Here is a 15,573-nt window from a genome sequence, read left to right as displayed (position 1 = left end):
TGTGAAGCTGTGTGTGTGTGTGTTGGGGGCGGGGGGGGGGGGGTGCGTCGCTCAGTTGTGTCTCTTTGCGACCCCGTGGACTGTAGACCACCAGGCTCTTCTATCCATGGGATTTCCCAGGCAAGAATACTGGATCGGGTTGCCATGTTCTCCTCCAAGGAATCTTCCCGACCTAGGGATGGAACCCACCTCTCCTGTGTCTACATTGGCAGGCAGGTTCTTCACCACTGGGCCACCTGGGAGGCCCCATGGACAGGTGCTAACTCAGCCTTCATCCTTCTGCCTCTACAGGTCCCGGGCATGTGGTGACCACCATGGTCCTTGGAATCATGATGCTCCCCTAATAGGAGAGGGCCTGGAGCCTGGCCGTAGGATGGGCACGAGTGCCAAGAGGCTCAGCATTCATGCCTGGGAAGGCCTGGGAGATGGCCCCACAGCTAGGATGCTTCGATGTTGCTCCATAATAGATTTGAGTTAGGAGGCACAGTCATCTTAACACCTTGGTTGGCTCCACCGAGAGCAGACACCCAGGTAGCCTTCAGCTCCAAATAGGATGAGCAATGGGGCCAGGAAGACACAGAATTACAAGGAACACTAGTAGGGGACTAGGGGCACCAGGCTTCCTTCAGGACATCTTGTCCCCTAGTATAGCAGTTGTCCTGTTCTGCAAGGTGGGACAAACAAGCCCTTTTGCATTCTTTCTCCTGATCATATAAAAAAACACACCTTCCCTGGAAGGGCTACAAGTCGCTGGAGGACAGACCAACCCCACTGGAACCCAGATCCTGGTCCTCTTTACTTCCTCCACTGCCAACACCCCATTAGCTCCTCTTGCCTGATCACAGCCTGGTCTCCATCTCCCAGGTTCTGCCCAGACCCTTTCAGCCAGAGGGATCCTGTTAAGAGATAAAACATACCATGCTGCTCCTTACCACAGCCCCTCAAAGGTTTCTTCTTACGAATAAAGTCCCAAATTCTCACCCTAGCACACGAGACTCTGCATATAACACACCCAGGCTTCTCACTCAGCCAGTTCCTTTCAGAGTGGCCTCCTCAAAGCTCCCTGTAAAGGCCAGGCACCCTCCCTGTCTGTATACTGGCTGTTCATTACCCCACAGACAGGCTTCCTCACCTCCCTCAGGACTCTGATCAGATGTCTCCCTACAGCCTCTCTCCTGTACTTCTTTGCAGTCATCTCCCCAAATGAGTTCCCCTTTTAATCTGTGTCTGTTTCCTTCCACAAAGGCAGGAAGCACGCGTGGTCTGTTTTGTTCACTGCGGTGGCCACAGGGCGTAGAAAAACCCAGGCACCCGGTAGGTGCTCCTTGTCTTCGGATCTGAACTGACAGCTTTGGCCCAGCCCAGATGGGACTGTGCAGACACTGAGCAAGAGCAGCAGCAGGGCGTGGGGTGTATGTCTCAGGCGTGAATCCTGAGCAAAGTTCAACCCCAGGAGGGGTTGCACCCCCATTTTCCCCGATACCCCCACATCACTGGGGCAGACCCAGCCTTTGGTAGGTGTGCAACCAGCCAAGAGGGAAGGGCTTAAGTTGGAGAGAGCAAAAAAGGCAAACCAAGCACACAACTCCAGCACTAAGTCATGTTCTTTACTTCCCAGAAGTGATGGCTAAAGGGTGGGTGGGGGGGGTGAGAAAAGGAAGACAGAAAGAGCCAGGGGGAGGGAGGAGAGGGGACAGTAAAACACTGTTCTACGAAGTCTCAGGAGGCAAGTGCTCAAGGTAAAAAAGAGTCCTGGAGAATCATCCGCAGCTGCGGGAAGCATCTCGGTTTCCTTCTGTGTATAAGTCCTTGGGGGGAAAGGCTGCCGCGCTGCCACTGCATTAAATAGTTATGTACATCGCAGAGAGTCCCAGGCCGTGGGCAGGCAGGGAGGGGGGTCATTTCACCAGGGGCCGCGTTTTATCATCATCACCGCACTGGTGGGCTTTGTACTTTTTCACCTCTGCCATGTACTTGGCCCATGCATCACCTTTACTTGTTAATACCTGTTGGGGGGGAGGAGGGATACACAGGGGGTTGGGAAGGGGATGCCAGGAACCAGGGTCAGGACTGTCCTGAGACAGCTGACCCACCCACAGCGTATTGGGTCTGAGATAAAGATAAGTAGAGGCAAGTTATCTAGGAGCTGGGTTGAAAGCCCTCCTCCCCCACCCAGTACATCCATCCAAGGGCCAGATACTGAAGAGGGAGGGATGGGGCACCTCGGCCAGGCGCTGAGGCTAGAAGGAAAAGGCAACAGAGGCAGTCCCTGCCACAACCGATCTGCTCACCTCATCCTCCGTCTTCTGCTTCTTGGCTACTATTCCCGTCTTGAGGGCTAGTTTGTTCCCGCCTCTGCGCTTGCCCACCTGGGTGAAGGGACAGAAGACTGCAACGGTTACAGGAGCCGGGGCCCGCCCTTGGCGGTGCTGAGGCCCACTACACCTTCCTAGCCCGGCCCGGTGGCCCGTCCCGACGCCGCGCCCAGCTCCACCAGCCGGCCGACCTGCGCAGCAATCAGAGAGGAGCACACGCGACTCAGCGCCTGCCCTGGGCCCATGATGCCCAAGCAGTCCTGGGCCCCCCAGCTGTCTTCCCAGGGAGAGAGAAGAATCCCCACATGAGGGGGATGAGCTCTGTCCTCACTATCCCCTAGTACAGACCACACAGGCAGCAACTGCTCCCTTTATTGAGCACTTACTGTATACTAAGCCCTGTGCCAAGTGGCTTTGGAAGTATCATCTCCTTCAACTTTCACAGTTACCTTAAGATGAAGGTCATAACCGTCCCCATTGGACAGATGAGCAAACACCTTTGAAAAGGAGAACCCTGTCCCTGGATCATGCTGACAGCAGACAGTGGAGCTGGATTCAGGGTCAGGTATGTTGAGTCCAGGGAGCAGCAATCTTAGCCACCGCCTGATGCTGTTCCCTGACACCTAACCTGGCCTGGCCTCTTTGAGGGCACTCCCGCAAATGGCCGCCCCGATGACCAAACGGAAAAGGCAGTGACAACTACTGCTACTCTCATTCACAGGGGGGCACTCGGCTGCCACCCAGTTCTCACACCAGCCCAGGCCCTGTCACTTCCCATTCTTCAAATGTAAGATTTAGCCTGAACTTTCCCGGTCCTCTATTTTCTCCCACGAACTGAGGGCTTCTTGTGCACCAAGGGCTGTGACAGGCTTTACAGACATCCTGTCCCTAGCCCTCAACCAGGTGTTAAGTGACCTGAGCTGCTGAGACTATTCTCACACTCATTTTTGACAGATGAAGAAACTTGACGCACCCCCACCCAAGTCCATTACTCTTAAGTCAACACTTTTTTTCTCCACACCACAGGAACTTGCTCTCAACACAAGAGACAAAGCCAGCTCAGGGTTGACAATCAATATAGGTGCCCTTTTTTTACCCTAGAGTTTCTCAATCTTAGGCACTAATGACATTTTGAACAGGACCATGTTTGCTGGAGAGGGGGAGGAGAGAGTTGTTCTGTTTCAGGATGTTGAGCAGCAGCTCTGCCCTCTGCTCATGAATGTCCGTCCTGATGACCACAGATGTCCCCAGACTTCGTCAAGTGTGGAGATGGGGTAGGTGGAAATCGTCCCCAGTTGAGAACCATTGGTTTAGCCCTTCCTATAAGGCTTGCCCAATGGTAATCACATAAGAAGATGCCCATTTTTGCAAGCAGGGAAAATGAGGTTAGGCCATCTCAGATGCTCCGGGAGAGCAGTGATGCCTGTCATGTTCAGCACAGCATATCCATCACCTAGCACAGTGCCCAGCACAAGGTAAGGTGCTCAATAAATGGACACCGGACGAAGGAAAATCATGGAACTCAAGCAAATCTCCTAGGTCACACAGTAAGCAGTCTGAGTCTTTCATTCACACAGCTCAGACTCCAGACTTGAATATGACACCCATTCTCATAGTGAGAGATGGTCCCCAAATCCAAAGTTCGGGTGGGTACCACTCAAACAGGAATTCTAGTACCCTGGTCTCCCGATCCTCGGAACGCTGTTTCCAATGGAATCCCCCCCCAGCTCCCAGTTCCTGCGGGCAGACTCCTGGGGTCCCCATCTCCGCCCCCAGACCTCTCTTGTAGGGAATCCAGATTCTGAATCCTCAGCGGATGACCCGGACGGCCCCCTGATCGGAGTCGGAGGGTGGACCTGGATCCCGATCCCCTTTCTCGGTCCCGATTCCCCAGGCCAAGGAAGACCCTGGCGCCCGCCCCCACCCCCGCGGCTCCTTACGAAGCTGAGCGTGGGGCCCGGACCGCCCTTCCTCTTCGGATCCCCGGGACCCGCGGCGGCAGCGGTGGCTGGCTGATCGGGTCGCTGCGGGCCCGGGGGCGGCTCCTCCTGCCGCTGCCGCTGCTCCTCCTCCATCTTCCGCTTGAACAGCTCCAGGAAGCTGCCGTCGTTGGCGAACAAGTTCACGCCGCCCGACACTGGGCTCGAACCCGCGCCCGACACTTCATCATCCCCGCTCTCGGGCGACGTCCCGGGCCCGGACTCAGCCCATCGGCTTCCGCCGCCGCCGCCGCCACCCGCGGGGCCCGGCGCCTCCCGACCAGGAGGCTCCGCCCGTCTCCCTCGGGCAGCCATTTTGTCACCAGGTGCCGCGCAAAGGACTCCGGGAAGGCCGCTCCCGGCCCCGCGCTTGGCGCGCGACAAGCCTGGTCCCGGGCAATGCATGCCGGGAAGACCCGTCTGGTGCTTAGACGACCGCAGTGGGGGCGGGGCATGAGGGGCGGGGCGAATGAGGAATAAGGCCTGACGCTGCGCGCCCTCAAGCAGCTGCCCCGGCCCGCCCCGCCGGGTCCGGCAGAACATTATAACCTTGCTAGGCTCCTGCTGGCGTTACGGAGAGATGGTCTCTTCCGGAATGAGACTATTGTTTGGTTCTGGGTGTGTAGCTGGCTCTCGGAGTGCGGTTCCCGCTTGGGACTCGGTGGTGTACTAGCTTTTCGGGGCTAGAATCTTCTGACACCAGGGATAATCTCAGTGAGGGGAGAGACGTTGCCTGGCTGTGTGCTCAGCTGATAACCTCGGAACCTGGGTCCCTAACTAAAACTAGCTAGAGGGCATATCTAGCCTGGTCCCCGAGAACAGAAATGGGGGTGTCTCTGGATTAGGTACCTATCTCTGGGATGGAGCTTTCATTTGGAAATAGAGACACAGCTCACTCCAAGGAGCTGAGAGGTTCATATCTGCAAATCAAGGTATTACTTTATGTGCTGCTGCTGCCAAGTCGCTTCAGTTGTGTCCGACTCTGTGCGACTGCATAGACGGAAGCCCACCAGGCTCCCCCATCCCTGAGATTCTCCACGCAAGAACACTGGAGTGGGTTGCCATTTCCTTCTCCAATGCATGAAAGTGAAAAGTGATTGTGAAGTTCTTTATGTGCTAGAGTACTGAAATGAAGCCACGGATATTTCTAGGTTGGAGTCTCCAACTAAGGTATAGTGTCCGCAAAAGGGCCTGGGACCAAGCATGTATTCCTGCCCAGGGCAGAGTTTCAAACAGAATTGGCTGAACTGAAGTTTCCCTTCGAACCTGGGGTAAAGTGGAAGCAGGTTTTGGGGAATCGGGTGCCTTCTACAACAAGGATGCAAGCCCGCAAAGGAGCTCAGGGCTCACTGGACAAGGATCTGCGGACCTCGCCCCCAACTGGAGTAATTCTCTCTCTAACCCACTCTCAGCGCCGAAACTGTCTCCAGCAAACTAATCGGTTCGTCTGTGATTGTTTTGCGTCAGGAGCCCGATGGCTCCCAGCCAATTGAATAACAGAAGAGACGGACCTGAGGGGTGCTGGGACCTAGTTCGGAGAATAGGGGCGGGAAATGATCGACAAGAAGTTGAGCCTATGGAGTCAGGTCAGGGTGGACCTCGGAACTAACTTCTTGAAAAGGGCATGGAATGGGTGTTTGGTCGGTTGCTAAGGGGAGGTTGGTGCTACCGGGACGTGAGAGTGATTGGTGAAAGTAAGAAAAGATGTAGCCAATGAGAGGAGTGCTGCTAGACTTAAAGGCCAATCAGTAAAGGGGAGTATCCTGGGATGTACCAATGCATTAATTAGACAGGGGGAGTCTTTGAAGAAAATGTAGACAAGAGGCTGACATGATGAAGCTTGGAAGGGAAGACATTGGACATATAGCTTCTATTAGCTCCTAGAAGTTAAGCTATGAGAAAATCAGTTCAACCTTCTAGCCTTGATGGGGATATGATAGGAAATTTCCCCTGCAGGTGCTTTGCATGGTGTGCTCCGCTTGATCACGTGAGCCGGTTCCAAGATGGCGGCAGGGGTGGCAGGGTGGGGGGTCGAGGCAGAGGAGTTCGAGGATGCCCCTGATGTGGAGCCGCTGGAGCCCACGCTTAGCAACATCATCGAGCAGCGCAGCCTTAAGTGGATATTCGTTGGGGGCAAAGGTGGAGTTGGCAAGACGACCTGCAGGTAAAGAGGCTGCGGTGGGGGCCGGGAAAACGGGTGGGATGTACCACAGGGTGAAGGGGAGGCGAAAGACCGGGTCTTCCAGCACCAGCCGGGCAAGAGGGCTGGGGCGGGGTCTTCTGGATTGTACTCTCCAGAAGTTATCTGGAGCAAGTGGAAGATGCCTCCTGAAAGCCGGCCGGGCACCCTCTGAATTGGACCATCCCTGTTGGGGCTCAAGGGCTGAACCACGTTGAATCCAGCGCACGGGGTCCGGGAGAGCACTTAGATGTCCCCATCAGGTAGACTGTACCAGAGTGTGCCCAGAGAAGGGGAGGGGCACCTGAGCGAACTATCCTAATCTGGTGGACCTTGTCGTTCTCTGCCCACGTGGGGGTGGAAGGCGGGAGGGAGAGCACATGATCAGGCTATCCCAGTCAGCTGGGAGGAGGGGGAGGGATACCCCGGGCAGATCACCCTGGACAAATGGACCGAACCACCGAGTTTAGCAAGAGGTGCAAAGGACCCCTTAGCTTAGCGTTGAGGGAGCGGACACAGGGTCAGGCTGTGCTGACTGGACAGCCGGATCGTGATGCCACTCTGTGCCAGCGAAGAAGCAGGCATCACACCAGACTGACACACTTAGCCGAATCTTACCACTCTAGCCAGGTGGAAGGTTCAGTAGGTGAGATCTGAGAGGGTCCCACTGCAGAGATTGAGGCCTGATCCCACAGTACTCCATACTCTTCTCTCAAGGCCCTTACTGATCCAGGTCCCCTGCTCCTGCGACCCTTCATCTCCCCCTTGCAGACCTAGGGAGCAGAGCCTGACTCTTCACCCCCCCCTAACCTTTTGACCTTTCTTTTGCCCAGCTGCAGCCTAGCAGTCCAGCTGTCCAAGGGGCGGGAGAGTGTTCTAATCATCTCCACCGACCCAGCCCACAACATCTCCGATGCATTTGACCAGAAGTTCTCCAAGGTGCCTACCAAGGTCAAAGGCTATGACAACCTCTTTGCCATGGTGAGTGCAATAGGGCTCAGGCCTACCCCATGCCCCACCCCCCAACTCTGTCAAAGGCACCTTCAGGCCTTTCCTGTGAACACCCACGATTAGCTACCATGTCCTGCAGATTCTCCAGCCTCTTGTCTTTCCACTTTCCCCTCTTCAGCATACCCACAGGGGACTGGGTGAGAGACGTTTGTGGATCAGAAAGGAAACCAGAGTAGCTGGAGTGAGCAAGGGGAGGAGGGGGAGACATCAATAATAGGACCTAGCAGGCCACTGGGAGTAGTTAAGCTTTGTTTCCAAATTTACATATATTTTAATATTTATTTTTATTATGTATTTGGTTGCTCTGGACCTTAGTGCCAGGTCTTAGTTGCAGCACACAGAATCTTTAGTTGCAGCATGTGGGATCTAGTTTCCTAATCAGGTGTTGAATACAGGTCCCCTGCATTGGGAGGGTGGAGTCTTAGGCACTGGACCACTAGGAAAGTCCCTGATTCCAAGTTTAATGGGAACCTGTTTGTTTTAAGCAGAATAATGTCATGGGACACATCGTTTTTCGAAAAGTTCCCTGTAGCTTTCATGAAGAGATTGGATTATAAAGTCAAGAATGGAAGCAAAGAGAGCTGGGACAGTGCCCAGGCTAGAAATGGTGGCAGCCAAAACTTGGTGGGGAGGGAGGTGAAAGTGGTAAAATTTGGGATTTATTTTCATTAGTTTGGCTTCGGTGGGTCTTCATTGTCGTACACAGGGGCTTCTGTCACAGTATGTGGAGTTAGTTGCCCCATGGCATTGGGATCTTAGTTCCCTGACCGGGGATTACGTCTGCATCCCCTGCATTGGAAGGCGGATTCTTAACCACTGGACCACCAGGGAAATCCCTGGGATGTATTTTGGAATTAAAGCAATTTGACTGCTTGGTTATAATGCATGAGGAAAAGAAATGAATTCAGTACATCTCTTAGTTGACTCCCTGGGCAACTGAGATGGAGAAGACTGGGAGAGGAGCAGGTGTAGAAGGCAAAAATGGGGAATTTTATTTGGCTTAGTGAGACCAAGGTGCCCATTGGTCATCCAAATGGAGACATCAGAGCAGTGGCTTAGTTATATGAGCCTAGAGGAAGAGGTTGGCATTGAGAGTCATTGTCCCAAGGGTGATATTTATTTAAAGCTGTGTGAATGGAGGAAAGAGTGAGAGAATAGAGAGGCTCAGAAACAACTCTAGGGGCATATCAACATTTAGGGTCCAGCAGGGGAAGAGGAAGAATCAGTGAAAGAGGCCAAGGAGGAGCCCCAGGTGAGGTGGGAGGGAAGCAAGATAGTATGGGCTCCTAAACTCGAGGAGGACAAAGGGATTTGGGCAGAAAGATTGTTGGCTCTGGCAGGCACATCTGTTTTAAGCAGATCACCCTGGGAATGGGCGCAAAAGCCTGCCTGGAGTGGGTGAACCACAGTGGAGACAGGGATCACCATGATGGGAGCAGAGAAATGAGCGTGGCCATCCCTGGAGGGGAATGGGAATGAGAGTTAAGGAAGGCTTTTCTGAGAAAGGAGATTTTAAGAGCACGTGTGTTTGCTGATGCGAATGCTTCAGAGAATTCTCTGGCAGTCCAGTGGTTAGAACTCTGGGGTCTCTCTTTACTGAGGATCAAGTTCAACCCTTGATTTGGGAACTAAGGTCCCAGAAGCTGATCAGTGTGGCCAAAAAAAAAGCTTCAACTGGAAGGGACAAGTGATGCTACAGGAGGGAATAAGGATGCCAGCCGAGGAGGGGCCTCAGGTGGGCAACTGCTTGCCCCAGTGCACAGACCCAGGACTTGGGCTGTGGTGCCAGGACCAGGGACTTGGAAGGAAGGACTGGGGCATTTTCTAGGGTGAAATGAGGGTGTTGGTGGCCAGTGGCTTCACTTTCTTACTGAGGCACAAGCCCTAGCAGAGACTGTGGGCCACTTGGGAAAGAAGGTGTTTGAGGAGGAAGGAGATGTGGCATTAATACTCCCACTGGTGGACTGTCTGGCTCGTCAAATGCCCATTGGAGATTTGCGATCAGCCGTGGGGAGCAAGGTGAAGCTGTTTGTCAGGCGTGTTCCTCGGATGTTTACCTTGGGGCAGCCATGCCAGCGAGCTGCAAATAATGAGAATGGGGCTTTTGCCAACTGTAGAGGGAAAAGAGGGTGTGTATGCAGAGGCATCCTCTGGAGACTGGGCTGGATAAGAGTGCCAGCCAAGAGGAACACCGACAGTGAACAAGGGGGCAGAGGGGTGAGGATGAGGTGGCCCAGAGAGATCTAGAATAACAGGAGTTGAGAGAGCTAGGGTCAAAGAGTGGGCCAGTGGCTAGGAATAACCCATCAAGGGTGTGACTGTTGGGGGTGATATGCGGACGAGCTCCCCATAGGGAAGTGATCTCTGAGTCCAGGGAGTTGAGGGATTCACCACAGAAACCATGAAGTCAAAAAGAAGAGGTAGGGGCTTCCCTGGCGGCTCAGTGGTAAAGAATCCACCTGCAATGCTGGAGACACGGGTTCAATCCCCCCTGATGCAGGAAGATCCCACGTGCCGAAGAGCAACTAAGCCCATGTGCCGCAGCCATTGAGCCTGTGCTCTAGAGCCTGGGCGCTACAACTACTGAAGCCCCAGAGCCCTAGAGCTTGTGCTCCACAAAAAGAGAAGCCACCACGATGAGAAGCCTGCACACCACAATTAGAGAAAAGCCCTTGCAGCAAAGAAAAACTCAGCATTGCCAAAAATAAATAAAATTATTATAAAAAAGAAAAAGAAGAAAAAAAAGAGGTAACGCAGGCAGAAGATAGAGAGGCATTGAGTGCAGGACAGGCCAGGGACCCCAGGCTTGGTTATCCTTTCATGGATCCTACATCCAAGTTGAGGACCTACTCTGTGCCACGCACTTCCCAGGTATTGGGGACACCACACTGAACAAAACAATCAAAACCCCTACCCTCATGGGGCCGGCACTGTGGTGTGGAGACAGGTGATAGACATGATAAGTAGACACCATGTGCGTGTGTGCTTAGTTGCTAAGTTGTGTCCGACTCCTTTATGGCCCCGTGGACTGTAGCACGCCAGGCTCCTCTCTCCATGGGATTTCCCAGGCAAGAATACTGGAGTGGATTGCTGTTTCCTCCTCCAGGGGATCTTCAGGAGGCCAGATGTTAAGGAGAAAGGAAAAGAGGGCTGCGGGTCTAGGGCTGCACTGTTAGCTCGGGCATTCAAGGAAGACTCATGTTACAGGACTGATCTGGAAGAGGTCCTGGGCTGGGTGGGGGAACAGCCAGTGAAAAGTCCCTGCAGGGACTTCTCCAGCAGTCCAGTGGTTAAGACTCCATGCTTCCACTGCAGGCGGCACGGGTTCGATCTCTATTCAGGGAATTCAGATCCCACACACTGCATGATGTGGCCAGATAAAAAGAAAAGGCCTTGCAGTGGGCTCTGGCTTGAGGACAGTTGATGATCTTCCATCTGCTTGTTTGACAATCTGCGGTCGCTGAATACCCGAAGCGCCTAAGGGAGGGGCCGTGGCACCTCGGGGGTCTCCTCAGCTGTGATCCGATGATGGGCTGTGCTCAGGCGCCCCCCAGGCTCCCTCAGGTTCTGTGCCTCGGTGCCAAGGCCCCAGCCACAGCAGCCTGAATCTTGACCCCCTCGGCCCGAAGGAGATTGACCCCAGTCTGGGCGTGGCGGAACTGCCGGATGAGTTCTTTGAAGAGGACAACATGCTGAGCATGGGCAAAAAGATGATGCAAGAAGCTATGAGCGCATTCCCAGGCATCGATGAGGCCATGAGCTACGCAGAGGTGATGAGGTCAGGCACGGCCAGGGGTACTGGGTGCTGCCTGGGGCTGGGGGCAGAAGAAAGGGCAAAGCGGGCCTGACCCTCTTCTCCCTGCAGGCTGGTGAAGGGCATGAACTTCTCCGTGGTGGTGTTCGACACGGCGCCCACAGGCCACACGCTGAGGCTGCTCAACTTCCCCACCATCGTCGAGCGGGGGCTTGGCCGCCTCATGCAGATCAAGAACCAGATCAGCCCCTTCATCTCACAGGCAGGCAGGGCCCCTGGGCAGCCAGGAATCCCCTGAGTCAGAACAGGGCTCCCAGTCACACCGTAACAAAGGCCTTTACCACGTGCCCTCTCAGTCAGCGCTTCCCAGTGGGGGGCTTGGGTCTTCACTGTCCGCCCTCCTTCACCTCGGTGTCCCTGCCTCCACCTCTTGAGTGCCCCAGACAGAGCTTGAAACCTCATGCAGTAAGTCCATTACATATGAATGAGTCCCATTCTAAGATAAAGTTTGTAAGTCCAGTTTGTCCGTAAGTTCAGCAGAGTTATCCTGGGTGCCCGAAGAACGCGATTGTCTTTGTAGTTCTGCACTGTACTGTGGTTGTTTAGCTGCTCAGTCGCTTCTGACTTTTTTGTGACCCCATGAACTGTAGCCCACCAGGCTCCTCTGTCCATGGGATTTCCCAGCAAGAATTCGGGAGTTGGTTGTCGTTTCCTTCACCAGGGGATCTTCCCAGCCCAGGGATCGAACCTGAATCTCCTGCATCAGCAGGCGGGTTCTTTACCGCTGAGCCCCCAGGGAATCCCATACCATACTGTACTGGGTTTATAATACTTCTTGCACAAATAATACATAAAAAACACAAAAAATAAAACATTTTAAAACTCACAGGACAGTACCTTAAAAAGTACACTAGTGCAGTACAACAGTTGGCATACAGATCAGGCAAGAAGAGTTACTGACTGGAGGAGGGAGAGGAGGTTAGAGGTGGTAGAGCTGAAGGATCGTCAGCAATAGGAGACAGAGGGCAAGCTGCAGTTTCAGTCGCGCCTGACGTTAATAGCACAAGTTCTGGCTTCTGGCTGAAACCAGATGTATGTTTGTATCTTCAAAAGTTCACAACTTGAAGGTTCCTATGTATCCAGGTTACTGTATCCAGAGCCAAGTGGCCCAGGTTCAGATGCACTGCGCTCTGGTGATAATGCTCTGTGACCTCAAGTCAGTTCCCCTCTCTGGGCCGTGTCTGTCAAATGGAGAGCGTGCGGGTCCCCCCGCCACGGGTTGTTATTAGCACGACATGACAACCCTAATGACCCCACGCTTCTGCACACCACTCCCACCTCCCTGGTTATGGGTGGTCCCCTAGTGGGGACTTGAATCTCAGGTAGTAACTTTTTTTTTCTATCGTTGGTTCCTCTGGGTCTCCATTTCTGCGAGGGCTTTTCTCTAGTTACAGCAAGTGGAGGTTACGCTCTAGTTGCAGTGCCTGGGCTTCTCGCTGCAGTGGCTTCTCTTGTTTCAGAGCACAGTCTCTAGGTGCAGGGGCTTTGGTAGTTGCAGCACCCGGGCTTAGTTGATCCTCAGCATGTGGGATCTTCCGGGATCAGGGATCGAACCCATGTCTCCCACTTTGGCAGGTGGATTCTTAACCACTGAGCCATCAGGGAAACCCCCCTCAGGTAGTAGAATTTGTGGAGCATTTCCTGTGTGCCAGGCACCCTTCTGAGTGTGTGACAGTGTGTTGTATAGGACAGCAGCTCTACACATGGAGAAACCGAGGCACTAACCTGGCCATGGTCCCACAAAAGTGGGCAGAGCTGGGGATGGACCCGTATGATCTGCTCAAGGGCCCACATCTTAAACCACTGGGAGGTGTTGGGATTCGTTTCCTCCAATCTCCCCCCACCCGCCCTGTCCTCCCCAACCAAGTGTCTAGTGAGCTGGACCCAGGGAGTGTAATGGGCACCAGGTAAACCGTGAGCCCTCTCCCATCCCCATAGATGTGCAACATGCTGGGCCTCGGCGACATGAACGCAGACCAGCTGGCCTCCAAGCTGGAAGAAACGCTGCCTGTCATCCGCTCTGTCAGCGAGCAGTTCAAGGACCCTGTGAGTTCAGGTCCAGGTGGGCAGTGAGAGTCTCCGGGAACCATGGGGACAGGGCTGAGACCTGCCCCTCCCTGTCTTCTCTTGCCTCCCACAGGAGCAAACAACCTTCATCTGTGTGTGTATCGCGGAGTTCCTGTCCCTGTATGAAACTGAACGGCTGATCCAGGAGCTGGCCAAGTGCAAGATTGACACGCACAATATCATCGTCAACCAGCTCGTCTTCCCTGATCCCGAGAAGCCCTGTAAGATGTGTGAGGCCCGCCACAAGATCCAAGCCAAGTACCTGGATCAGGTGCGCACACCCACCCTCCCGCCAAGTCTCACACTTTGACCCCCAGAAGCTGCGATCTGGCCTAGCCCAGCCAGCCCAGCTGATCTTTTACTGTGTTCTCTGAACTTTTGCTCCATCTCACTCTCTGTTCATCTGCCTAATCCCCTGCCCTTCACCTCCTGCTTCAGACCTGATTCTGGCCTTTGTAGACTAGCTGGCCTGGGTATCTCTGATCCTGGGGAGTGGGAGGTCCAGGCCCGGGATCTCTGACCTCACTGGCGCCACTCCCACCCATGACCCTGTAAAGTCCTTGCTCATATTCTCTTCCTGACCCTGAGACCACCCCCAGCCTGACCCTTTACACCGACCACATCCTATCCCTGCCCTGGGGCCCCCTGACTGCTGCCTTCTGCCCCCGCCACAGATGGAGGACCTATACGAAGACTTCCACATTGTGAAGCTGCCGCTGCTGCCCCATGAGGTTCGGGGAGCAGACAAGGTCAACACCTTCTCCTCTCTCCTCCTGGAGCCCTACAAGCCCCCCAGTGCGCAGTAGCACCTCCACCAGCCCCAGCTGCCATTTCACACCCACCCGCCACCCACCGGGGCAGAGTTTGCACAAAGTTCCCCCTCTAATACAGGGGAACCACTTGGGGGATGGGAGGCGGGGAGGGGGTCTTTTCCCCCTGGTGGGGCTGGGGGAGCTATAGCTGCACCCCCACCTCTCCCCACCTCTCCTCCCTCAATAAAATGATCTTAAACTTCTGTGGATATTGATATGAGGTAGGAGTTGGGGCTTAGTACCTTCATGTACGGTTGCACAGATGGTACAGTGCACGAAGATGTCACATCCAGAGAGGCACTGTCACAACAGAGATCTAATAGAGATGCATGTTTATTGTGGCAATTTTGGAAGGAGGGTTCTTTGGTAAAGGGGTGCTGTTTTCTTGGTCTTTGTGGGTCAGGGTGTCTTTCTGGGCTGTGAAGCCTGGAATAGAAGAAGTTGCATCTGCCCACGTCCTTCAGGGCTCAGAGCGTGGGAACCAAGAGGCCCCTTGGCCAGCCCCAGGCTGGCGGGGAGCGGATTAGGCCGGCAGCGGGCCCAGCACTGCCTGCTGTTTGGTTTGGGAATTAGTGGGCGCCCTGGGCAGAGGCTGGGCTTGCCAGACTGGGGATTAACAGTCTCCACCCACCTCCCCCCCACAACCAATTCCTATTCTATGGAATGGCGTGGCATCAGCCTGTCCCAGCACAGGACTGCAGCAGGCGGGCAGTTCAGGGGACAAGATGACAAAAAACTCAGAGGCTAGAGGGGCCTGAAGTCCCATCGTGCCCCCAGAGCAGTCTCAGTGGCCTCTAGCATGTTTCCTGCAGTTTGAGCACCACTCCTCTATTCCTAAAATGGAAACAGAAGGGGGCCATTCATAGGGCCCTGGCACAAATTCACCTGACCTTGGAAGGGTCAGCACACCAGCCTGAAAGACACCTAACAGTCCGCCTTCTCCCCTTCACACTTCCCTCTGCCACTCCCTGGACAGTCATTGTCACACCCTGCTTGAGAGACCCAGGACTGGCATGATCTTAGGCATTTGCAAGTTCCAAGCTGGAGCTAAATGTGGGTGGGGGCAAAAAGGGGGTGCTTGGGGACACACATGAGTCAGGAAGTAGTGTTTAGACAGCGCACATCCAGGATCTAGGTGTGCCAGGGTGTGCATGTGTAAGGGGAACCCAGCCACGAGCCTAGACGTGTCCCCCCCGCAACTCCGTCGGGTTGTACACCACCCAGTATAGGCAGGTCCATGTCAGGGAAGTGCTTATAACCTAACCAAACTGCTCGGGATTCAAATCCCAGGTGTGTCATGAAAGGGCTGTCTGTCATCTGGGCCTCAGTTTAGCGGGAATAACAAAGTCACCAAGTTCACATTTCCTGCGTGTAAAGACACAAAGAGATGAAATAG

The 15,573-nt window shown here is 54.3% G+C and overlaps 2 protein-coding genes across 3 annotated transcripts; one reads left to right on the top strand and one right to left on the bottom strand.

Annotated features, from left to right (window-relative positions):
• On the bottom strand, positions 1,587 to 4,710 carry C7H19orf43 (chromosome 7 C19orf43 homolog). 2 transcript variants are annotated; one of them, XM_018051268.1, is made up of 3 exons: positions 4,256 to 4,710; positions 2,292 to 2,369; positions 1,587 to 2,006 (listed from the first exon to the last, which is right to left on the bottom strand). In XM_018051268.1, exons 1-3 carry the CDS (start codon positions 4,697 to 4,699, stop codon positions 1,899 to 1,901), a joined length of 630 nt encoding a protein of 209 aa, XP_017906757.1. In that variant the 5' UTR covers positions 4,700 to 4,710; the 3' UTR covers positions 1,587 to 1,898. The 2 variants fall into 2 exon arrangements, with proteins under 2 accessions (XP_017906757.1, XP_017906758.1); XM_018051269.1 differs by lacking the exon at positions 1,587 to 2,006 and having other exon boundaries at positions 2,293 to 2,369; positions 4,279 to 4,682.
• On the top strand, positions 6,251 to 14,507 carry ASNA1 (arsA arsenite transporter, ATP-binding, homolog 1 (bacterial)). The gene is made up of 7 exons (XM_005682286.3): positions 6,251 to 6,458; positions 7,307 to 7,454; positions 11,114 to 11,262; positions 11,350 to 11,500; positions 13,237 to 13,344; positions 13,439 to 13,636; positions 14,040 to 14,507. Exons 1-7 carry the CDS (start codon positions 6,298 to 6,300, stop codon positions 14,169 to 14,171), a joined length of 1,047 nt encoding a protein of 348 aa, XP_005682343.1. The 5' UTR covers positions 6,251 to 6,297; the 3' UTR covers positions 14,172 to 14,507.

The sequence above is a fragment of the Capra hircus genome, chromosome 7 (assembly GCF_001704415.2).
Source record: "Capra hircus breed San Clemente chromosome 7, ASM170441v1, whole genome shotgun sequence".
NCBI classification, from domain to species: domain Eukaryota; kingdom Metazoa; phylum Chordata; class Mammalia; order Artiodactyla; family Bovidae; genus Capra; species Capra hircus.
Note: the sequence above shows the minus strand (reverse complement) of the source record. Positions and strands in the feature narration are given on the sequence as shown.

Bases quoted from the DNA above. Each gene is read 5' to 3' on its own strand.
- C7H19orf43 (XM_018051268.1), bottom strand. From the start codon at position 4,699: ATGCATTGCCCGGGACCAGGCTTGTCGCGCGCCAAGCGCGGGGCCGGG. The intron at 2,370-4,255 runs GTAAGGAGCCGC...CCCTTCACCCAG, and splicing joins CGGGCCCCACGCTCAGCTTC to GTGGGCAAGCGCAGAGGCGG. The intron at 2,007-2,291 runs GTGAGCAGATCG...CCCCCCCAACAG, and splicing joins AGCAGAAGACGGAGGATGAG to GTATTAACAAGTAAAGGTGA.
- ASNA1 (XM_005682286.3), top strand. From the start codon at position 6,298: ATGGCGGCAGGGGTGGCAGGGTGGGGGGTCGAGGCAGAGGAGTTCGAG. The intron at 13,345-13,438 runs GTGAGTTCAGGT...TGCCTCCCACAG, and splicing joins GCGAGCAGTTCAAGGACCCT to GAGCAAACAACCTTCATCTG. The intron at 13,637-14,039 runs GTGCGCACACCC...CCCCCGCCACAG, and splicing joins AAGCCAAGTACCTGGATCAG to ATGGAGGACCTATACGAAGA.